Source organism: Rhea pennata, chromosome 11, assembly GCF_028389875.1.
Source record: "Rhea pennata isolate bPtePen1 chromosome 11, bPtePen1.pri, whole genome shotgun sequence".
NCBI lineage: Eukaryota > Metazoa > Chordata > Aves > Rheiformes > Rheidae > Rhea > Rhea pennata.
Window position 1 is genome coordinate 1788894 of NC_084673.1, and position 24315 is coordinate 1813208.

Consider the following 24315-nt stretch of genomic DNA (forward strand, 5'->3'; position numbering starts at 1 on the left):
CCCAGGGCTTGCATATGTGCCACGGCCTGGGTGCCACCAGCCCGATGTGCAGGCCCCGCTCCCGCCAGGCAAGCGTGCACGTGGCACGGCCAGACGCCGGTTTCTTGCTGGTGGCCTCGGCAGCAAGGCTGGGAGCTGCGGACGCCGGTCTCCCCTTGGAGCCGCCAGCTGGCTCCCGTGCAACAGGGCAGCGATGTGGGACGGGGCGCCGCTGCCCTGCGCCACGCTCCGCTCCACTGCCCTTGTTGGGGAGCAGAGACACTGTGGCTCCAGCACTGTCATTGCTAGGCAAGAGTCACCATTTTATATATATATATATATATATATATATATATATATATATGTATAAAAAAATGCAAAAATAATAATAATCACGCACCGCTTTTCGTAAGAGCGTGTGGATGTGGCAAATGCACCACGGACAGGATACAGTTGCCCCCACCTAAGAAAAAAAAAGGAATCAAAGAAATTAGCCCCAAAACAGCTGCTACAGATACAATGTTAAAAGAGGCTATAGCACGGCTAATAAAGAAAAGCCCTGTTAAAAGTCCCAGTGTCGTTAGTGCTGGAGTTGTAGGCGGCAGTAATTGAATACGATGGTAATTGGACGTTGCAGCCCGCGTTTGCGACTCCTCCTGGGCAGCCGCGGCGGGCGAGCGTTCCCTCGGCTCCCCGGTGCCGGCAGGGGCTCCTCTCCCCCGGCACCCCGGGCGCTGGAGCTCGCGGAGGGGCCCGAGGGCAGCGGGGCGCAGCCGCTGCGGGTGCTCGGCGCGGCGGGCGGCGGGGCCCGGGCTCGCTGCCTTCCCGCGGCCGGGGCGCCGGAGCGGAGGCGGCTCGCCGCGGCGGGGGGACGTGGCCGCCAGCCCTGCTCCTCTCTGCCGGCCAGCAGCGTCGGCACACCGAGAGCCTCGCCTAGGAGGTGGGACGCGGGCCTGGAGCAAACAGCAGCCGCGTTTGCAGGGGCCGCGGCCGGGAGAGGAGCCGGTGGGCAGTTGCCCCCCTCGGAGACGGCGGAGCGGCCCGGCTGCGCCCCGCTCTCCGACTCGGGCGCCTGTGCTCGGCTCCCAGCTGCTGCCGCGAGCGGGCTCCAAAAAGCCGTTTTGGTTCCTTCAGACGCGCCGCAGCCTGTGAGCGGGGCAGGACCCGCGCCGGGGCCGAGGGCCGCCCCGAGCAGCGCCCCAGCCCGAGCAGCCGCGCGCGCGGCCCTGGCAGGGAGGCGGAGGTGTGACGGCAGAGCCAAACAGTTCCCGGGACAAATCCCCAGCCGCTGAGCAAGCGCGTTCCTGGATCGTTTTCCAGAGCTGACCCCAACGCTGTCTCAGATTAGTCTGCTGAGTCCCGTGTTACCGCAATTAAATGCGGCCCCAGGCAGCTTTGCCAAGCTGCAGACTCGTGCTTGGTACCTCAGAGCATCCAGTTCGCCTGCGCCCGGTGCGATCGCTTGTTTCCGCTGCTCCCGGGTTCGCTCTCCTGGGGAAGGGCCTGCTGCGGCCGAGCGGGGAGGTGCTCCTGGGCGCCGGCGCTGGCCGGCCGGCCGGCCCAGGGCTGCCGGCTCCCGCTGCACGGCTCCTCGGCCTCCCTCCCGGCGCTCGAGGGCTCCTCTTCAATTAGCTGGGGTGAAATCACCTTGTTCTTCGGGTTAGCAGAGGGGAAGCAGCAAGTTTTACCTTTTCTGAGCGGAATTAGGTTAATGTGTAGTGGAGAGTTTCCCACTTTCCCCTCTGTCCTCGTTATCTCCCTCCGGCGTCACCGGCTCCCTGCGCACGCCCCGGACCGCCCCGTGCAGTCTGCGGACCCCGCGGATGCTCGCCCCCCGTTGCCGTGACAGCCCTTGCCAGAGCCCCTGTCTCTAATTAAGGAGATGGGTTTTGTTCCAGCTGGGCCAGGCCCCCTTGGATGATTAGCCACGACCAGGATTTCCCAGGGGAAATTCCCAAGCTTTACTTCCTGTTTTAATGGGAAAACGGCAGCTTGTTAAGTTAATTACAGCTGCTCATCTCGGCGGACATCCAGCTTATCCCAGTGCTGTGTCCTTTCGGAAGGCGTTGCAAGGGCTCTGAGGATGTGCTTCCCTCCTTGTCCCCGGCTTCTCTCCGAGTTACCCGGGGTAGTTCGGCAAACGAGGCCGCTATCTACAAAATACTGGCAGCAACTACGGTGCTATTGAGAATGACCAAATTAAAAATGAATATGTTATTTCGTGCAAAAATACCAAGAACAACTCAAGAGCACTCTGGAAAACCTGTTCCGTGGGGGATGCTGTCCTTGGGGTCGCAGGCAGGCAGCACGCCAAGTTCAAACGGCAAGAAGCTCTCTTGGCCCAGGAGGCCCTGTGCAAAGGCCTGTCCTCCGTACGCTGGTTTTAGATACCGCTGGCAGCGTGAGCAGGCCGGCAGCTTAACTAGAGCGCGCGAGGAAATCTGATTCGTTTTGTTTCTTTCCAGTGTCCTTTACGATGTGAGGTTTTAGCATACCTGTAAACTTGAACGCAGATAGATGGCCTGTCTTCGTCGTCGCATGTGAATTGGGTATCTTGGAAGTTGGCCCCTTTCCTAGGCAGCAGAACTCCTTGTGCTTTCTCAGAGTCATCTAGTGAGTCTCCTGCACTAAAAAATGCAGGGTGAGGGCATTGAAATAGAGCTTTGGGGCGTTCAGGTCAATTATATCTACTTGGCCTTGCTGGAGATCCGCCAAAAATAAAAACAGAATGGAAGAAACCTGGGATTATACCCAAATGTACTTCCTAAAGAAACTAAAGGACAATGATGGAAAGTCAGTGAGCTTTCCTTGTTGATTTAGGCAGAAAATAAACTTCTTACTGACCTAAATTCTGACAGGTCCTTTATAATAGCAAGAGGAAGCAGGTTGCATGGAATAAGCACAAAGATATTGAAAGCTGTTGAAAAACCGGAGTGATAAGACTCACTCTTCAAACAGCTTGGGAGTGCCTTGCTCACCCGTGACGTTGGTCTGTGCAGATGTTTGACAGGAAAACACTGGAGTCTCTGTTTGGAGGTGATGTGCATCTGAGCCCCAGAAAGCAGGGCACGTACCAGGCGGGTGGTGGGGCCAGCTGCAAGCCGCGTTTAGCCGGCAGGCCTTTGCTACGTGTATTTGTGAAGAAACCCAGGCAGTTTCCGTTGCGTGGGGCCCAAGGAGCACCTGCTGATCACCTGGAGGAACTGCAGCCGGGCTGGGGAGGGACTGCGCGGGGAGCAGCGCCAGGCGTCTGCCCGGGACGGAGGATGCTCAGTGCCTAAAAGAAATAGGGCAGCGGGACGTGGACGTTCACGCGGTGCAATAGGCTTGTGCAAGGGGCAAAGGAGCTGCCTCGTGCAGCGAAGTGGGCCAGCGACATTAAATAGCTCAGCAGGCTGGGGACCTCACAACTGCGTGTTGGCCTCGTGCTTCCCTATGGGCAAATAAGCAACCAAGGAAAGGAAAAGGAACAGCACCGGGGAAATCCCAGTGCCTAAATGGAGTTTCTAGGAGCAGGGGAGGGAACGTGAGCATGGGGCTGAATGAGACTGGTGGGTCTTTGAGACAAGGTGAGCAACTGCGGTGTCCAGGGAGGTGAAAGCACCTGCTCAGCCCGCTCCTGTGGTTGAGGTCTCTCTCTTGCAGGGATTTACTGGTGTTTAATAAACTGCCAGCTCTCAGCAGTCTTTCACTCCATTTTCATTAAATTCATAAGAATGACGTTATCTCTGAGACCCCAACCATCTGCCAAATTTGCCTGAAGTGAGCCAACAGGGCAGAAATATTTTAGGAGGAAAGCATATGAATGCATGTGGAGTCTGCTTATGCAGGCTGTGTTTCCACAGGAAACCGTGATGAAAGCAAGCTTGTTCCTACCAAGTTCTTCTGAGTCTTCTGTGACAACTGCCTTTTTTGGCCTGTGGGACCGAATCAGTGATTGCTAGAGCTAAAAGCCTGATCTGTGACAGTTTAGGCAAAAGCCAAGGCCTCATAAATCTGTCTGTGCTCTGTCAGTTGGCCCACACAGGAGTTGCTCATCACTGTGTTATGTGTGTTTGTGGGGTAGGAACCCTGTGTATAGGACCTGGGCTCTGGAAACTGCTCTCTGGAAACCCTGATGGACTGCAGCTGCTCCTTCAGCTTGCCCCACAGCCAGCAAACATCTCCCACAGGAAACGCAGCTGAGCTCAGCAGCAGGCATTGGCCCTGGGTGACCTGCAGGAGCCTGCGTTAGTCAGACAAGCGCTTCAGCTGCGGCTGGGGAAGGCAGACGGGTTGAGCTGTAGGGGACAGCGGTTCTGGCTCCAATATCCCTGGAAAACCTCTCCAGAAGATTCACATTGCAAATATTAGCTTGGCTTTTGAAGTGTGTTCTTCCTTTCCTTCTAGCAGAGCTGGGACCTGAGGAGCCTTTCGTAAGGTGTTGGGTCCCCACAGTGCCCCATGCTCAAGGGAAGCCCTGCGATGCGGGCACTGGTGGTGTCCAGTCCTCGGTGGGCAGCCCCTGGCTGCTCCTGGGCATCCCACATGGGCACACACATCACACGCAATAGCTCCAGTGAGAGACGAGCAGTCTAGCAAAGCGCTTTGTAGGGATTAAGGGAGACCACAGGCTCTGCTTGATTTAGCTACAGCTGAGAGGAAATTGTCTTGCCCTTCCAAGCCGGGATTGACTGTCACGTCCTCTGAGGGTCTGTGTTTGGCAATAGGTGCCTTCATACCAGCAAGAGAGTGACAAAGCCAGGGAGCTTAGAAAGAAGACACAAATGATTAAAGGGCTGGTAGAGGGACTTGCAGGAAATGTAAGAGAGTAAATCAGTCGAGCTTGCCTAAGTTATGACTAAATGGGGAGTATAATACATCTGCAAATATTAGAAATGTGTAAACACAAAGAAAGGAGAGGAATGATTTATAGAATGATTGAAGGGAATGAACTTTTGGATGGAAAATACAGGTCAAATACCAAGGAAAACTTGTAGGCAGTGAGGTACGCTGTTCTCAGCGGTAAAACAACCTCCCCAGGAAACCTCCCCATTGATTGAGAAGTTTAATGCAAAGTCAGATGAGGTCTGGAAAAACAGCCTGAGGGCAGCAGCTGTCCACAAGGGATGAAGTCAGTGTCTCCTAAGTGGTCCTTCCACCTCTCCCCAGGCGTGTCAGGCTGCAGACAGGCTCAGAGCTTGCGAGGGGCTGGACCTCGCAGTGGTCTCCAGGTGCGAGGGTGCAGGCTGTACTCCCCTCCAGGCTGGCCCTTGGGGCAGGTCATTTGGGGCTGGCAGGATAGGAGGAGGGCTTGTTGCAGGCAGTGCTATCTGGGTTGTTTCAGCCTTGCAGAAGAGTGATGCTGTGGATGTTCTTCCACTCTTGTGAGCGCTTCCATGTCACTTTGGCACCACTGAATAATTTAACCCCAAAGGACACGGCGTAACAGAGAACTGTGCTGCTATTCAGCTGTTTGTTGCATCTCTGCACATTCCTAGAGGGTTACACTATAAGGTTCTCGTCTTCTGCCTGCGATATCCAAGCCCTGCAGCAGCTGCTTGTCCTGGTGGAGGGGGAATACCCAATACTGGTTCTAGTCAATTTATTGACTTTGGATCGTGTTTGTCGCAAATGTAACCTTTTTCCTTTTCGTGAATTGTTTGTGAATGGGTGCTGGGTTTTGCCATTGTGTATGCTACCAGTTATGGTTCGCAGCAGAATTTCTGTGAGCAAATATAACACTGTGAGCTGTTTATAAACTATCCACTTAACCTATTTGCTATTTATTATTCATAACCATGGAACATCAAAGAGTGTGTGCAAGAGAGGGAATTAAGGGACAGGGCATTTTTGTTGCTACATGGTTGGCAGACTTGTTGAATAGAAAAAGCCCAAATGATTAGTAACGAAAAGTGAGTAGCAAGTTATCTTTTTTTGATACAATCACGGTTCTTGTCAAATTTGCAGACTGTTCAGGACCCGAGAATATTTTCATGCATGTTCTGTGGTTGGGCACTGCCTTGCACAGCCAGCAGTTTGCACAGAGCAGTGAGCTCAGCTCCTTGCTGACGCTGAGGAATCGCTTGTGCTTTTGCCCATCAGGCACAGCCCTGTGAGACCAAGGCTTCCAGGGACCCTGGCAAAGCAGAGGCTGCCCAGCAGCCTGCAACTACATCCAGGCAGCAGAGGATTTTATTAATACTGCTCCCCAAAGCATGCTCATAGCCAGGCATTTGAGGAGTCTGCTGAGGACTCAGGGCAGCTCCTGGTCTCCCTGACTGGTTTAGTAAACAGTGGACATGAATAGTGACACATGTCAACTTGTGCAGTGATCATCTAATGTCAACAAACAGCCCACAGGGAACTGCCTGGGCACAAACCAGTCAGATCTTGCAGCAGGTGCTGTAAAAGCCTGAAGAATACAATAGAGGGTCTGAGTTTTCCCTAGTGTTTTACAACTGTTTCGTTTATTATATCTCTGTGAAACTTCTCCACTACAGATATTTTAAGTCTAAAGGACTTTTATGATCTTCTAGACCGATTTCTGGCCTGACATATCGCATAGAATTTTACCCAGCAAATTCTGTATCCAGCTCAGTTGTTTATGGTTTAATTAATACATTCAGTTTTTAATCCTGAAAATTTTATAACTTAGGGCAGAATTCATCTTATCCAAATTTAGTCATTTAAAATTCAGACATCTAAACTAGCTGGCAAAAATCCCTTGCAGTCAACTGAGAAAGAGAGCAGCACCTCCAGCCCCATCCACAGCTGGGGTGGTCAGAGTACCTGTCTTGGGAGGTTCTCAGGATGCCCTCTCCCTGCTGACTATAAAAGCAGCCTGAATAACTTAGATGAAGTCCTAATTTTTAGAAGATCAACATTAGGTAAATTAACTCCATCCTACATGCCTTAAAACTCCAGTAGAGCTAAAAACTTTGTGGAAAATATATTTCATACTGATTTTCACAGGACTTTTTGATGAGGGCAGGCCTACTGCTGCTGTGACTTGGGCATGTTCTGAACCCAGAACCTGTGCAGCAGCACATGCTTTCCCTCTGCCCTCCTGGTCTGCTTTCATCTCTGTTTGCTCCTTTTCCTCTTCCCCTGCTTTGATAGCAAGGCCAGAGCCCCTGCAGGTTTCTGGAGGAGTGAGATGCAGTAGGATGCATGTGCCCTCTAATGGGGAGAACGAGAATACATCTTCCCCGAGCTATCCAATACAGAAATTCCCAGCAGGGCAAGACGCTTTGTTCCCAGAAAACTCTTGGGGAAGCTCTGTTGTTGTTTGAGGACCATTCATATAGCCTGTTTCTAGAGCTGGTTGCTAACAAGTGTTTCTCCCATAGCATCCATTTCTCACATGTGTTCCTGGTTGCCCTGGCAGGCATAATCCAGAGGTTAGCTCTGGAGACTGCTATCAAATGTTAAAGCACCATAGTGTGAGGGGGAGCTGATTAGACGTGAATGTTTATATCTACTTATCTCAGTTGATGGCATCCTTGGGATGGCCCTCCCCAACTCTTCCCATTCTTTATGGCTATTGTTGAGCATGTCTCTTCAGCAGCAAGCTCTCTGGGGTGGAGGTGTCTCTGTTTTTTTTCCAGATTACACACACACCTGGAGATGTACATAAATAGCAGTGTTGTAAAGAGTAGGGACTCGTCAGGCTGGCCCAGAGTAAAGAGCATCCCATCTAGTTAAGGATTAAAGAGATCTTAGAGCTCTTCCTGTCCTCTCTAGTCAGCAGATGGTTTGAAGCATGTTTTATATCTTCTGGTTTTCCATCTCATCTGTTGTAATGCATCGTTATCCACTGACATATCTATCCCTCCTTTATGTCCTATTAAGGTCCCATTGAAAAGCAATGATGGATACTCATTTCCCTAAAGAGAAAAACTAATCGGATTTGGTAAGTGTGATGTGTCAGCCCCGCTGAGTGATCCTTCTTAAGGAGGATCCTCCTGTCTCCCCACTGCCCTTTTGCTGCTCACGTTGTCTTCCCAGGGACTAGAGGCTGTTAAGGAAGATGCATGTTAAAGCTCAAGTTGTGGCAGTCTCTGGAGTGCAGGTTGGGCAGAAGAGCAGACCTTGTCTTCAAGTCTATGAGACTGGTCCCACAGCTTCACCTGCAAAGTGTTCCCTGTCCAAGGCAGGGAAGAAAGGGGTAGATATCAGCCTGCCGTGGTTGATGGTGGAGGGAGCATGAGGAGTGTGGATTTGCTGGGTGCATTCAGTACCATGGGGTACAAATGGAGTCAGCCAGATCCCAGACTGGATGGAGGATAGTTGCAGTTATGGTTCTGCTACTGAATTTGATGAGCTCGGCTGTAACGAGTTAAGCTGTAATGAGTCGCTTCACCTACAAGCTTTTCCTGCCCCTACTGTGTCTGGTGGTAGGGGGATACCTTGTACAGTTTTGCGTCATGTATCCATTTGCTGCTTCTCTCTCATGCTCAGTGAAAAGGATAATACAGCCTGTAGCACAGCCTCAGGCTCTAAGCTAATAAACTTTCAATGAGGTTGGATGACACCAAGGGAGCTCATATTGCTGCTGGAGCCCATGCTAATTTGGAAGCTTGGTAGAAGCCTATTTGTAAACTTTCCTCTAGGAAACCTCCAACATGTCCTAAACGCTGCCCCAGGGTCGCCCTAGAGCAGAGCAGGAAGCATCCCTCCGAGCCGGCTCATCAGGTCCCTGATTTCTCCTGGTGGCTCTGGGCCAGGCCTCACCATGCCTAGCTGGCCCTAGCTGCAGCTGTGGTGGTGGCAGCCTTACTTCCCAGGCTCTGCAAGCTGCCAAGAGCCCAAGGGCCTGGACAGGGACTTTATCTTACCTAGAGCCGTGCTCATATCCAGCAGGAACCTCAGGGGTACCTCTTACATGGAAGTAGCTTTGGACTGCCAGGGCCATGGCAGTCAGAGAAAGAATTTAGGAAGGAGCGAGGTGATGGGATCTGAGAGGTGAGCACACCCTACTGAACCCCATCTCCCCTTCCTCCTGGGGCCACCACCGCAGCCTGGGGAAATAAGCTCAGGCAGGTTCTCATCCAGAATGCGACCTCGAAGCTCTTTCTCCCCGTTTTGTCCTCAGAGTCTGATTACAGAGTCAGTCCCTTCTCTGGATCCATTCCACTTTGCCTAAATAATTAACATCCAATGGACCAGAGAGAAAAAGCAGAGCTGCAGCTGAATTTCCCACATCCCAGCCGAATGTCCTGACCACAGGGCTATTAACTACTCTGAAAAGCATACTCCATGTATTGCATCCTGGTCCCGATTAAATTTTTTCTGATGAAAGTTTCACCAAAATTAACATGTTTCCATGAAAATTCTGGTTTTCAAGAATTGGCATTTTCCACGAAGAAACAAAAAGACATAAGAAAACAACTTGCCAAGAATTTCTTAACCAGCTTTAATCCTGAGACTTTACTATGGTCCAAACAAATGATGATAAGGATCTATGCAAAAATGGGGAAACAAAGAAGAGATATTTTTAAAGCCTCTAAAAAATAAAAATCCAGCTGGAAGGAGAAGCACAGGGTTTACTCCAAGCACTCTGAGGAGGGAAATTCATTCCCTTTGACTCACAGGGAGTTCTTTCGAGTTGATTTCAAAGGAAGCTGGATGTGGTCACTAATGTGACCTCAATTTTGTAGCTAATGCCTAGATATATTCATAGATGAGCTGGAAGAGCTGTGGAGGGTGCTCTTCTTCCCATCACTGTCATGGATTTCTTGCAGTCTGAGGAATGACTGCTCACCACAAGAAACAAGAGATCCCTTGAAGACAAACCGTTTCCACTGTGTGTGATTCTCGGGAACTCAGGACAATGCCGGAGACACGGTCTCAGCAGAGCCATCGGTGGGCTTTTGCTGGGCAGCCCCAGAGCCCAATTTGCGAACCAGGTGCTAACCCACCCCAGGGCTTATCTAGAAAGGCATAACCTCCATGATCCTCTGTTTGCTCTTCAAAACTTACTTTATTTTTTTTTTCCTGGTGAGAAGGGCCACCTTGCTCTGCTGCAGATTAAGGGGCTTGGCGAGCCCTGCTCCTGCATGGTGGTGTCTCTGGGAGGGCAGGCCAGGCCTGCCTGTGCTGCGAGACCCCGGGGAGAGGAGGAACAGCAGAGCTGACAGCCCTAACGGGCAGAGTTTGTGCCACCTCCTCTGGTCCTTAATTGCAGGCTAGTCATTAGATAGTTTTTTTTTTCCTGGAAATTGTGCAAACTAGCTAAAAGGTGAGTGTAACTTTCTGTTTTGTGAGAGCACAGGAGCGCTGCATAACACACTGTTTGGTGTATGTTGCTCTCAAAATCTGCCTGTAAAATGAGGTATTCCTTATGAGAGCTGCTCATCTGAGCCAGAAGAAATGGCACGGGAAAAAGTGCAAGATTTCTGTGAATTGGGAATCCCCCCAGAACCAGGTAGATGATTGGTGCAGAAGATGAAAAGGATTTTATTCCATGGCAGAAAAGGATGAATCCGAGGTGACTGTAACAACAGTGTGCTCTTACTACCAGAGCTCAGCACAGCAGCTAGCTGTGTTCCAGCAGTGCCCATATGCTTCCGACAGGCGGCTTTTCCAGCAGTCAGAGAGCTTTGGAAATTGCCAAAGAAGATTAGTCCGCGGTCTGTTTTGAAGTCCAGCACCCAGCGTTCAGAGCTGATGGTGACCAGCACAAAGTACACTAGAGGAAGCATGAAATGCTCACCCTGCCTTGGGGTGTGCAGCACCCTGAGAGGTAACCCTAGCCCAAGAGCAGGGTTGCCCCCACACAAAAGGCTCGGGAATCCTCTAAGTGGGGTCACAGGAAATGCTGGGCTTGCTTACACGAGTGCATGTACCTGCATTTCTTCCCTTGGTTACTGTTTTGCTGCAGGAGTGCTTGCAATGGTGGAGACCAGAGTCCTACTTGGCTTCCTGGGCTTTTGTCCTATTTCTCTCTGTAAGTGTCTGGCCGGTGCTGAAGGTTACATACGCGCTCAACAAACAGTACTGCTTAGGCGTCTGGAGGTTCCCCCCTGCCCATTCTCAGGGAAAAGTGCAGTTATTGGTCTTGAAAAGGAAATAAAGTGAATTTTTCCTGTAACAGACAAAGCTCTCGGGCCTCCAGTGCTGGCAGAAATGCTGTGATCTGCTGAGATGCCCCAGTGCTCATCTGTAGGGGACAGTAGTCCATAGTGTTAATTTGCTTTACTTTTGTGGTGGTTCTAGGTGGTTAGATGAGTTCCACAGTATCTAACACCTTAATGATTTCTTTTAATAATTAATACAGTAAGCAACCCAGATGTATTGACAAACGTTTCTCAAGTGAGCTAAGTGAGGTAAGAGGAAATCTCTCTTTCCCTCTCACGTCTGGTCAAAGCGAAGCTTCTGCAGTGGTTTGGCTGCCCAGGTATTTGCAGAGGTGACATTTCCCTCTTGGTGACTTCCTCTAGGCTGTCTACAAGGCCTGGCTGTGCTCCGAGTATTTCAACGTGACACAACAACAGTGCCGACACCGGATCCCATGCAAGCAATACTGCCTGGAGGTGCAGACCAGGTGCCCATTTGTGTTGCCGGACAATGACGAGCTGATCTATGGAGGTTTGCCTGGCTTCATCTGTACGGGTAAGGAGGTCCCGGGAGCAGGGCAGGCATCCCAGGAGCGGTCGTGTGGCCTCTGCGCCCCTTGCGCCCCATCACCGAGCCCGTGCCTGCGGGCCTGGTGCTGCTGAATCCTGTAGCGCTTTGCAAGCCCTACAGCAGATTTGGGAATCTTTTTGGTGGGGAGAGCACAGAGAAGAGGAGGAGGGTACAATGTGGAAACATATGAAGCACTTTACTGACTGCTGAAATGTAGCTATCTGGGGGTAAAATGTAAGCCTTTAACAGAGACACAGCAACAGGCTGACAGCGTAGCGCAGGAAATGAAAACCCTACCTCTAACTGAAACCTAAAGAAAGCGTTTAAAGGGGCTGAAGGTGATGGGACTAAAGCATGGCCGGGACATTGAATTTAACTGCTACATGCAGTGTCTGGGGAGACCCTTTCCTGCAGCTAATGACGTCCTGCGAGCACTGCAGGACTGCGGTCTCTCCGTGCGCGTCTGCCGCAGGGGTGGGCCAGCCTGGCCGGGGGCCACAGGCCTCAGAGGGACCCTGCGTGCGGAAGTGCCTCGGTGTTACGGTGCCCCAGTTCCCTGGCAGGACGTTCCCCTTGGACAGCCCACGCATGGCCTGTGCCCCCCTTGCCCGTGGTACGTCACGGGTGGGTGCTGGGGCTCGCTGCCCTCCCACAGCCCCCTCCGCAGCGTGCCCCACTGACCCCCTCCCCGCTGCCTGTTTTGCCAGGGTTGCTCGAGAACCAGCTGCCCGACGAGGAGGCCAAGTGCTGTGAAGTGCAATGGGACTCCTGTGACCACCCACCAGACAGCAACTACAACACATCCCCCAAATCCACAGCGTCGGAGTCACTCCATTACCACCACCACGACCCCCACCTCCATCACCAGCGGCAGAACCACTATCACCTCTACCACCACCACCACCACCACCAGTACCACCAGCCCCACCCACCATCTCTGCTGCCAGTCTCTGCAGGGTCTCGCCTCAGCAACAGCAGACTCAGACTGTGCATCCTGGTCCTAATGCTTCTCCACACCATGGTGTCCTTCTCAAGCGTGCACAGCAGCAGCGGGGCGGCCGGTGGAGGGCTGAGCTTGGAGGCCCTGCCTGCCGTGGATGAGAGCATATCACGAGATGAGTGATGCAAAGGGGAAAGGAGATCTCCAAGAAGAATGCCAGATCTTTTTCCACTAAGGGGGGCACATGCTATTCCTCCAATGGGAGGCACGGGATTGGGGGTGACGCACACACACACACCCCTGCACATACCCCCAAGAGCTGCTCGCCGCGGGGCATCCCCGTGATGAATAGTCTCTAATGCGCACAGGGCTGCGGGACTCGGCTTTGAGAAGGGTTCGGTCAGAAGCAGCCCGGCAGCTCCCTGTGTCCGGCCTCGTAGAGGCACTGGGCGCCAGCGCAAGAAGGTACGGCAAAGGGGCAGGGAGAACGGGGCGGGGTGCCTTCACAAGAGATCTCCCCCCCGCGCCAGGATTGCCATAGATCTCCCAGCTGCCTGACAGATGTGCCATGTGGCACCCACCTTACCTGCCATCTAAATGCCAAGAGTTTAAAAATCAACCTAATCCCAGTTTCTTTTCCTCCTTGGTCTCTAAAGCCCAGCATCCTGCATTCCCCAGTTGCCAGGTGGGGCAACTCTCTCCAAATCCTTGCTCCTCTCCTAATTGGGGGAAAAAATGCCAGCTCAAAGGCAGTCCCTGTCTTTTGTGGAAGAGCACGGAGCTTTCAGTGTGCTGGTCCTGCCCAGGCCCAGACAGCCTGGCCCGGGATTGTCCTTTTCCTGAGAGGAGTTGTGGTGTAGGAATGGGAAATGCTCTGTATCCTACATGGGGTTCATCTCAGTTGGGTCCTTACCTCTCTCCTCCAGCTTGGCTGTCTCACTCTTCTCTTATACAAGGAGGTAGAGAGGATGGGGTGAAGCAGACAAGAATGTTCCCAGAGTTCCTAATGTTCCACTTTGCAATGTATCCTGACGATTTCTTTTAACTTTTTGTTTTCTTTTTTCTTTTCTTTCCTCAGCGGAAGGGTTTGTCTTAGAGAGGAGTTAGGGAGATGTGACTCTAGCAGTGCACAGGCTAAGCGGAGGGAGATTTCAAGTTTGTAGTTGGTCCAAGAATAATAATAATTGGATAAAAGGTTTCAAAAGGCATCTTTCCTTGCTTGTTGTGCAAATCATGTAGTAGATGGCGTAAGGACTGGGCAGAAGGGCTGGAGAAATCTGGCTTGTGGAGATCTAGTCTCCCACACAGAAAACAGGCATTAATGAACTCTAGCTGGGGAGGAGCATATTAGATTAACTAAATGGGGAATGAAGAATTAAGGATCAGATATTAGAGAAAAGAAAGTTCATTCTGGATATATGGTGAAGGAAAAGATGAACGTGTTTTAACACTGTGGTAGTGGTGTGAGGTGAAGTACATGCAGATGGGGAAGCAGGCTGCAATCAGCTGCAAAATGTCTAAATTGCAATATGGGTATAAACCTGGTCATTTCCTGTAGAGGAGAAGTGTGATACTTCCTCTACTTCTATACTGCCTCTTCACAGATACCCTACAGCAGAGCACAGATTGGCATTTTTGTGGTCCTGCTAGTAGGCAAGGACCAAGCAAAGAAAAATGTTTTGCTGCATCTCAAACCAATCCCAGATCCCTATGAGGGTCAAAGAAGTCACAAAGATCATGACTGTAACATTTTGTGTTTTCTAGTTTGTTGAGATGAAGCAAAAACAAAAAGCAAAGCACCATGAGAAAAGCTACTTCCTACCTGGCTGGAAGGGAAGTACCAGGGCTCTCATGGGAAAGACTGGTTTCCTGAAACTTCCAGCCCATTTCCAGACCAAAGAGGCTCTGAAAAGCAGCTGAATGTTTGAATTCTGCTTTGACTTGAATCTCAGAGCTTTGGGGTGATGTTTACACATTATCAGTTACGTGTTACCAAAGTCCTGCAGATACAAAGCCTGTGAACTCATTGTCCGTTGGTTATCAGGCACGATGTAGTAAGGTTAACTAGTTTTCAAGGAAGAAGCAGAGAATGTTTCCCAAGTAGGTTTTATTGTTGTTGCTACCCAGAATAGGTAGGACCATCCTTGTTTGAATATTCATAACAGCATCCATTTATTTTCAGCCTAGTTTACACAGATCTAAGAACCAGTAAATGCAGCTGGTTAGCAAATAGGAATCTGATTTTTTTTTTTTTTTTTTTGTTTGCTCTGTTGCTAAAAAATACATTGTGTTGCTGCTTGGATGAATAGTAAAAGCATACAGCTAGACCAAATGAGGGAGAACAGTCATGTTCTTGTTTCAAGACAACCAGACCCAGTCCATTCTTCTGAAAATTAGATTTTTTGTGTACTGCCAAGAGTTAAGCTAATTCCAGGCATCTCTTTCAGAGATAGGCTGAATCCAATCTTTGAGCAACTCATCTAGAGAGAGAGGAATAGCCCAGTGTGATGCGTCAGCAAGTGGCCCTGAGTCACCGGCCCTGTTCATTGTCTGCTGTGGAGCCTGCTCCGATGAGACAGTGCAGGACCCAGAATCTGCTCTGCCGCGGAGAGCCTGGCACCGGGCCTCTCTCTTTTGCCCCACATGTGTGTGCCATACCATACGGATCAAGGAAGTGCAAATCTCATTCTCGAGGGGCATGTGCTATTGTGCCCACGTTGAAGCTCTCTTGCACTGCCAGAGCCCACAGCAATGTACATGTGTGTTAGCGTAAATGAGAATCCGGACTTGTACAGTTTCTTATGACACTGAATGTAATGGCACAAGGAGTTTCTGTGCTAGCATATGCAGTATGTGATGTCAAGAGAGGAGTGAATGGCACAGAGCTTGAAGGAATTAAGTCGAATAGCCCAGGTGGTCTTACAGGGGCATCAAAAGGGGCTCAGGGAGACTGGCTAGGTTTTGCTGAAATAACCTTAAAGTTATGAGAAATGTCTTTACCATACCTAATATCAGATGACGAGCTTCATCTCAGGAGGCAGAGATCCCTTACTGCATCCCAGTGAATGATCTGAAAGCTGAGCAGTTTCAAGGACTGGGTCTTCAGTGTAATTACTGAGAAAGTGTAGTTGCACTAGCCTAATCAGCTGAACATGGTGCAGGTACACACCACACGAGGAACCTCTGTGGGCACTTTTGCGCTAACTAAAGGAGATCCAAACATTTTCCAAGCTGCAGCTTCCCACAAGGTACACACGTAAGCATCACTCACTGTATCAGTGTGAAGGGCACCCTGTCTCCTGGCACAGAGAGTAATGTGAATATGCCCAGTATGGAGGCTCACTGGCAGACACAGGGCTGTTTTCTACCTAGTGTGACTGGGAAGAAAGTGCTGAGTCTTCACAGAGCAAGGCTTTTGGAAGGAGCTCTTTTATTTAGCAAGTCTAGGCTGCTGTCAATAAGTTCTGTGGTTTTAGGGCACCATATGCTGTATTCAACACTTTGCCAATCTAGTTAAATGAATCCAGACTAGGCTGTTCACAGAACAGGACTGAGCAGCTGGAAGCGGTGTGTGTTGCAGTCCATCATTATAAGGCCATTGGATAAAAATCTTCTCTCTGCTCTGACATTACAACCTTAATAATCCTCTATCTATATTAGCTCTCTCCTTACTGTACAAGGGAAAAGTCCAGAAAGGAAACTTTAACATGGCCTCAGTTAATATTATTGCCATTATTTATATTAAAAGAATGCTGCTGTTAGCCCTGGAGTGAATTAGCCTGGGATAACAAGAAAAAAAGTTTTTTTTGCGCAGAGTCTGTAGGTACGATTCCCAGTCCACTCCCCATCACACCCCCGGTGCGAACGTGGACGCCAGGACCTGGAACGCTTTCCAGAGCAGCTCTTGATGCAGCCACCCAGGACTTTGGAAAATATCAAGCCCAAAAGGATTTATCCTGCAGCAAAGCTAAGATCCAGGTGCTGTTTCCTTTCCTTTTCAGTTAAATGATCTGCATTCTTCTCCCCAGAGAAAGATGCTATGCATTAAATTGGTTTGTAAAGTCAAACATTCCCTTTAATGACCAGATTTCTCCCACTGAGAGAAAAAAACCCTTCCCAGAGCAGTGATTCCTCATGGTCCTTCTAGAGCAAGCAGATTTCTGCCCCCTGGGCGTGGAGGGAGCTGGCAGGGACAGTGCTGGCTTTGATGTTGTCACCCCACAGCACATCACAAGTCCCTTCACTGAGTGTGTTCGTGTTGCTTGGCCATCGTGCCATGTGCCAGGGTTGTGAGCTGTACGCAGGAGGAGGCAGCCATGGCTGAATCCACAGGGAATCAGGCTGGGCAGGCCTTAGCTCTGCCGCTGAAGCTGCGAGAGGAAAGGTAGCCGTGTTCTGTCTGGAGTTAGCCTTGAGTTTTGCACTTTAATGTAACTGCCAGTTATACAAATTAATTAAAAATAACTGAAGAAAAATCCCAAAGAAAGGCACTGTTTCCTCTGGTGAAGATTAATCATTAGTTGAGCCTTTTCCTTATGAAAATACAGATCCATGGTAGCCCCAGGCAAAAGATTCCCAGGGAGAGCCCTCACCAGTCGTGCTCTGAGTTAGGGAAATCACTTTGAAAGCATCTGACAACTAAAGCAGAACATGTTGAGTAACTTGGCAACACTCAGAAAACATCTTGAAATGGTTTTTGTTCAACACATTTTGCTCTGCTTCAATAGGAGATGTCAGGGCAGTTCATTCACTGCCACTCAGGACTCCAGGCAATGCTGGGAGACGGTTCATTTGCCCCACGTTTCGGGGGGAGGGAAGACATTTTCTGATATCTGCTAATCTCAAGGAAGGATCCCCAGCAGCAGTGTGATAGCACTTCCCAAATGTTGTACGTGTCTAATGACAAGCATGGTTTACTTGTGCTGCTGCATTTGAAATGGAGATTGGTGATTTACAGCAGAAGTGTGGCTGTTTTCACTGCTAGTGGAATACTGTATCACAAATGCTGCTGGGAGTGGTCACTAGTTTGTGTTCAGACTTCATTTAAGTCTCTACTCTCAAAAGTCATGCAGCAACTTGCAATAAATTATAATATGATAGCTAGCTACCACCCCGGAAAGGAATGCATATAGAAATTAATAGAGACAAATTCAGGGGAGTTGTATAGAAATATACTCAAATTTTTTTGAAAATCACTATTAAAATCTATGCAATATGTCAGACAATATTTTTATATCCATTTTGGGCTGTTGTGTGGATTTCTGTCCACAGGAGTATAAATCTCTATTAAATCGTATTTGAAAGGCTTAAAAGGGCAATTTCTAATATGTAGCCAAGATGTTGATAACAACTTACTTTTGCCTATCAAACAAAGTCAGTTCTTAAGCATTCCAGTGGGATGACAGAGGTACCTAAATTACGCAAACCCATGATTACCTGTTTGCTCCCTCAGGCAAGCTTTGAATAGTGCTCTCAGGCAGTGACAGGTCTGTGGGAGCTCTGTTCATCTTGTCCCAAACCCAAGCATTGTTTATTCTGTATTTCAAGGGAGAGGCTTTTTAGCAGCTTTCCTTGGTTGTTCTCAGGCCTATGCAGCTCTTTAGGTGAATGTTTTCATCCTGTGCTCTGCTCGAGGGTGGGGGTAGAGGAAGGCAGGAGCATTGCTTACTGTCCTGGTTAGAAACACTGTGAAGTTCAGCTGTGCAGGCCTGAATGCTGACGGCCTCTAAAAGCAGAGGGGATTTGTTTAGTGAAGAATTATTATTTAAAGGATTAATATTGGAAATGGCTAGTAAACAGTGTGAGAAGGGTGACTGGAAGCTGTGTAGCCACGTAGAAGATGCTGTGTGGTTGCGTTCAGATGGACTTTGTGTTGCAGTGCAAGAAGCAGCCGCAGGTTTTGTGGCTGTCCACCAAAGCAGTGGTGTTGCTGCAAGTTCGCTCACACCACAGTCATCCTGCTCCATTTGTACTCTGAGCAGAAGTGAAGAATTGGGACCTGAATGCTGCAAATTCAGGCATTTTATACCATTTCTACAGCTCCAAACCAGAAATCCCACCAAGAGGCAGTGGCCTCTCTAAATGTGTAGCTGTTGAAGCCAGCGCTGACCCTGCTACTCCAAGGCTGAATGAAGAAGAGAAGCCTCCAAAACACGGACTTGCTCTACCATCTGAGGGTTGCTACTGGCTGAGTCTCAGGTGCATCTGACCACATTTACTCTGGCCTTTTGCAGTTTGGACTTTGTAGGCTATATAGCTATCTCCTCCTTGCACAGGTTGTACATCACTATGGGACATCTGTCTTGTTGGGTGGAGTGCTGAACGTGGGTGAGGGGGAAGTTTCACCGCTGAGCCAGGTCATAAAGTTCTGTGCTGAAACACTGTGAGGGAGGTCTCAGGCCTTCAGATGCCACTGGGTTAGATCTGGCACAGTTCTCAAAGGGACCTTCAGCTCTGTCCTTCAGGGATGAAGGGAGCACAGGAAATATTGTGGCCATATGCGAAGGATAAATCATTTTCAATTAGGGACATTTAAAAAAAAGATTCCTTTTAAAAGTTGCTGGATTTTTAATTTCTCTGTATTTCTAGCCTGCTTCATTGCAAACCTCCTAACAACCCTTGTAGGCAGGATTTACAAACTGTGTGTTGAACTCCCTGAGACAAGATAGCTGCTAGTATTCTCCCCATGAGAGAGCAGAAATATTGTGGTGTGTGTTTTCCTGGGATTTTTTAAGTCATTAGCACATAAAGTGTAGTAAATATTCCATACGGTCTCCAGGGAGGAAAACCCAAGGGGAGTAGCTGGATCCTCTGGTTTCTTACAAACAAAAGCATGTTTCCCCATAGCTTTTGCTAGACTAGGCAGTAGCAGCTGGGCAAGGAAGTATTCACACTGTGGGTTCTTTTCGAAATCCAGTGGTTATATATTTTCTCCTTTTTTTTTTTTTTTTTTTTTTTTTTGGGGGGGGGGGGGGTACTTTATGAACATCTCCTGCTGATTTTTACTCTGGATATCCCAATTAACTTCATCCTACATGTCCCAACCTCAGGAACAAAGTACTAGTTGTACTGCAAATCAGTCTTGTAGGACACAGAAACCACCTGATCAGGTGTCTGTGCCATGTGCAGGGCAGAGGAACCTCAGCTGCAAGGAACCTTCTAGCCTCATTGAATATGCTGCTCTCAGCTCTCGTGCCCTTTTTTGACAAATCTCAGCATAAGCCACTGTCTGTAAGACTTGCTGCTCACAGATAGAGATGGGCTGAATTACTAAATACCATCTCCTCCAGCTTAGTTTTATTTGCTGTATATCTAGTTTATTTGAAACAAGGTCAAGAGTAGTTTCCTTTCTCCTTAACATTTGGAACTATGGAATTTTATTATGATCCTTTTTCAGACCAAGAAGTCTACAACTTTGCTTGTTAGAAACTGAAATTCTAAAACACACAAAAAAAATGGGTTTGGCTTAAGAAATTTGGGGTTGGTTTTACCATTTTTATATGTATTTATTTGGGAACTGTACATGCTTGAGTTGCAAAACATCTATTTCAAGCTAGACTTTTTTATTATTTTGAAACTTACCAAAACAAAGCATATTGATAATTATGACCAATTTTTTCGAATTGAGAAATGTATCAGGAACAGCCCTTTCCCACAAAACTTTTCGTTTTCAAAAAATAAAATGAAAAAATCAATCACACTTTTTCTGCTCACAAAGTTGGAACTGGTGGCTGTGTATTCTAAGAGAATAGCAATTTGTAAGGCATTCCAACCAGCTCTACTTAAAATAGCATCCAGCCAATTTCTTGGGGGCATTAAGCTGTGCTGCTTAGTGGTGAAAGCAAATTGGAGAGTTTCCTGTTTTACCATGGCTGTTTCAGTCCAGGAGAGCACACCTTGGGAACTGCTTGTGCCTGTTCCTGACTGGCCATTTGTTGCTGAGGTGTTGCCATCTGGAAGGAAGCATCACTTTTTTCTTTAGGATCTCACTCGCTGTTGGATGCCCCCAGCCATCCTTCTAACCAAGCTCTATTTTCTTTTCCAAACTAAAATGAATCCAGCTTCTTCTAGCTTCCAATACATTCAGGCATCACAGTTATGGGAAGCCTTCAAACCAGAGATATTCCCACATATTCACGGGAGTTTAAATTGAAAGAAATTAATGCATTGGTCCAGCAGGGATACCACAAATTAAGTGTGCATGACAGGAGAAAAGCAAACATCATGTTTCAACAACAACCAGTTTAAAGGAGTATATTGAAGAAAGCCCCAAAGAAAGTGTTCCTTGCCCTCTTGCCATTTTCTGTTCAAAGCATGGGAGATGCTGTTGGAAGACAATACAAGTTCTCTCTGACCCTTTGCTGATGGTGAGGGACCAGCACTTTGAGGTCCAGGCAAACTGTCAGATCAAAGGAGTGCGGGGGGAAGCTCCACAGGAATCGGATGAGCCCCTGTGGCTGGCTTTGCGTGTATGTGAAAAAGGCTGTTTGTGACCGAACCCTTCTCAAGTGCTTGTGAAATGTTGGTGGTTTCAGAGCTCAGACCTACAAAAGGTCCTTTTACAGTACATGGTGGTGAGGTGAAAAAAAAAAGAAAAAAAAGAAAAAAGCATACTGCTGAAGTCAAAATATTCTTTCTAATCCCCCTGCCCAGTTTCTCTTTCCTTCCAGCTTTCTTCTTCCTCTGCCTTCCTAACCTTCCCTCTATTCCCCACCCTCCTTCTGTTTCTCTCTTTTTCCCCTCTGTCATAAGAAAGTGACTGTGTCCTTGAGGGGACAGTTTTCTTATGCCATTTTATACACTGTGCTTCATGTTTAGAACTTTTTTGCACTAGTTCCTATTACATTTATTTTCCAAAATGGTTTGACAAAAAACAAAACAAAAAAACAAAAACACAAAACCATGCTATAATTCAGTTGTATTAAAATATTATCCTACTACTCTCTGTGTTCAATAGTCTCTGTACCTGTAATGCTTTCAGTTCTGTTGTATTTTGGGGCAGAGGTTTTCTCCGCTCCTTGTTTAACCCAGTAAAGAAATAAAATGTTAAGAATTGATGATAACTTCCTTCTCCCTTTCTCTGTTGTTTAGTTAGGGATGTGTAGATCCCACTGTGCTTCTCATATTCCAGGGAGATTAGGTGGAATTGTAGTTTACCAGGCCCTGGGGACAGACTGGTCTTATATTTCTGCTTGCCCCTCATAAACAACCCTGCAGGCCTTGCCGTGGAGCCACTAGCATTGTTCCAATCAAGACTCTGGGAAAAATGATGCAGCTGGGCTGAAGAGACCATTGGATTTGGTATGTCTATCCTATGAGTGTTTTCCTACAAAATCCAGTCTCAGGTGGAAGACAGAAGAGGCAGAATGGAGGAACAATAACCCTGCCTTGTTGAATTTGATTTCATAATCTTTCTTTATATTCTTTTGTTTCTTCCCTTCACATTTTTTGCCATGGGGCTCACCTCAGAACAATAGGGGCAAAGACTGTCACCAAGAGATTCATCAGAGAATAATGACTAAACCAGGGTATCCAAATTTTGCCCAGTTGAAGTCCGCACCCACATATAATCTGGAATTAATTCATCTGGACTACAGATCTTGGCATGCAACAGAGCTAGGACACTGCTCCAAAATGAATGTTGCATGCCAAGCTGCGAAAGGCCATGTAATAAAATTCTGAAGTTATATTTTGGCCATTCCTACCCTGAGCTAAAAAATCTCAGCTTAGAAGGAAGATGAGGAAAAAAGAGCAAAAAGAGAATGAAATCAGACAGAGATAGGAAAAAAAAAAACAGATCGGTACAGAAGATAAATTAGAGAAGGAGGTGTTGGAAGACAAGCTCTGCTATAAAACTAAAAAAGAGAATAAAGAACTAGTAGAGAGCTTAGGAGGGGAGACAGTGAGCAGAACCAAAAGAGTGGGGTGCATATGGTATATTCTGTAAAATGTATAAAAGATTGTGTAAGTAAACAATTAGAGGAATATGTCACTGTTAGAATTGAAAAAGGCATTTCCTGGCCTCTTGTGATGTTCTTGTTCCACTCTGTTGAAACAAAACCATTTCTACAAGAGACAGGTTTTCTTTGCAACTCAGAATGAAAAACAAAAAAACCCCATACATTCACTAGAGGTCTTGAAACAGTACAGTTAATCCCACCAAATGCAGAGCTGAAGAGCAGCAAAAGAGTCTGCTGGAAGTTTATTCCTCTTAGATGTCAGGACTGGGTTCCTCGTACCTCAGCTGGGAAGAGCAGAAATTATTGATCTTCTGCTGTTCTGCTCCTATGTGTCAGTAACTGCACCGAGGTTACAAGATGTATTGCCTTGCTGGGCTCTACCTTTCCTGGCCCATGCTCCTATGGAGACATTTTCATCTCTTATTTGCTTCACAGCCAATATACACAATCAGCTCTTCAGCTGCAAAATACAGGGTATCTCAGGACTACCACAAGTCCTGTGTATACTTCTACATGCAGCTACACGTGCACCAGCACATGCACATACTTCTTCCCTGACCATTAATATTAGCAGACGGATTGGTATCTGATTTTCATTTCTACAATGTTTTGCTCACCCACTTGCTAGGTGGAAGACAGCAAATCTCCTTTCAGAGGAAGCCTGCTCATTTGAAACAACTGCCTGGTTGCCCTTCTGCCCACAAAACCCAGATGGAAGAGGTGCAGGATACTGGGACAATCTGTTGGGAGGGTCCTGGGGTTACTCCTAGTTGGGGGAACAAGAGCTCAGCATATCCTAGCCCATTTTATACCAAAATCGTGCTGCTTGTTTCATAAGTTACTGGCTTTGTAGCAAGTGGGGTTGAAAGGCTGTTATATTTACTGCATCACAGACACATTGGGCAATACTGAAATCCTGACAGCAGAATCCTGGTCCTGACCCAGAGAAGTACCCCTCAACAGCTATCCTGGAGCACACAGCCTGCCCATAGGAGCAACTCCAGTGTCAGCATCCTCCCCCCCCACCGTTGTTTTGCTTGTACTGCAAAGTGATATTACTAAATTTTGCTTTTCGTATTTCCTGATTAACTGAACCAAAAGTGAAAAACACAGTCTTGCAACCCGTCTGAGAGGCAGAGCCCTTTCCTGTATGCTCATAAGATCTGTTTATTGCCAAGTTCATGGGATTTTATTTTTGCTGCTGGCACAATTGGCAAGCAGTAAACACAGCTGTTCTACTTGTTGCAGGCCAGGGCTTGTGAAACAAACACACAGTGAAAAGGGTCAGCAGTAACACCTGAAGAAGCTGTATGCCTTGGGGTCCTAGGAAGACCTCAAGTCAGAGTTTAGGACATTTGGTCTTAAAGTAGTGCACAGGGCAGTGACCACTGGAGCTGTTTCTTCTAAGCCTGAGGAGAAACTTGCAGAGAAATGCAAGTGTTATTATGGAACAGTTAAAATTACTTCATAGATGCAGTTGCAAGAAACTGATCTTGTGTGATAAATCCAGCCCAAGGGTGGCTCCCCTCTCAGTGTGCTAGAAGAAGAAGATCACCTATCATCTCTCATGAGGTCCCTAGAAGCAGTAGTTATGAAGTGTCTAGGAGCAATACTTAGGCAAGTTCCCACTGAATTTCTCAGGTAATCTTCATAGCTTTGGTAGAAAAGCCAAGGAATAGTGTAGATGATCCACAGAAGCATCAACAATGCAAGTCAGAGATGGTGGGCTCCTTTTTTTTTTTTAAAAAAAAATCCTTTTTCCTGTTTTGTTCTAAGCCTATTGTTTTGCTTTTTAGAAGGAATCTGGAAAGTGGATGGATGCAGGTG

The 24315-nt window shown here is 48.0% G+C and overlaps 1 protein-coding gene across 1 annotated transcript in view; it reads left to right on the forward strand.

Moving 5' to 3' along the window:
- Positions 1 to 12712, forward strand: part of NALF2 (NALCN channel auxiliary factor 2) — a 32557-nt gene extending 19845 nt beyond the window's left edge. Inside the window, exons 2-3 of the mRNA XM_062584903.1 lie at positions 11403 to 11574; positions 12297 to 12712. Of these exons, the coding sequence (XP_062440887.1) occupies positions 11403 to 11574; positions 12297 to 12712 (588 nt within the window). The remainder of the gene's footprint in view (positions 1 to 11402; positions 11575 to 12296) is intronic.
- The last annotated feature ends 11603 nt before the right edge of the window (positions 12713 to 24315 follow it).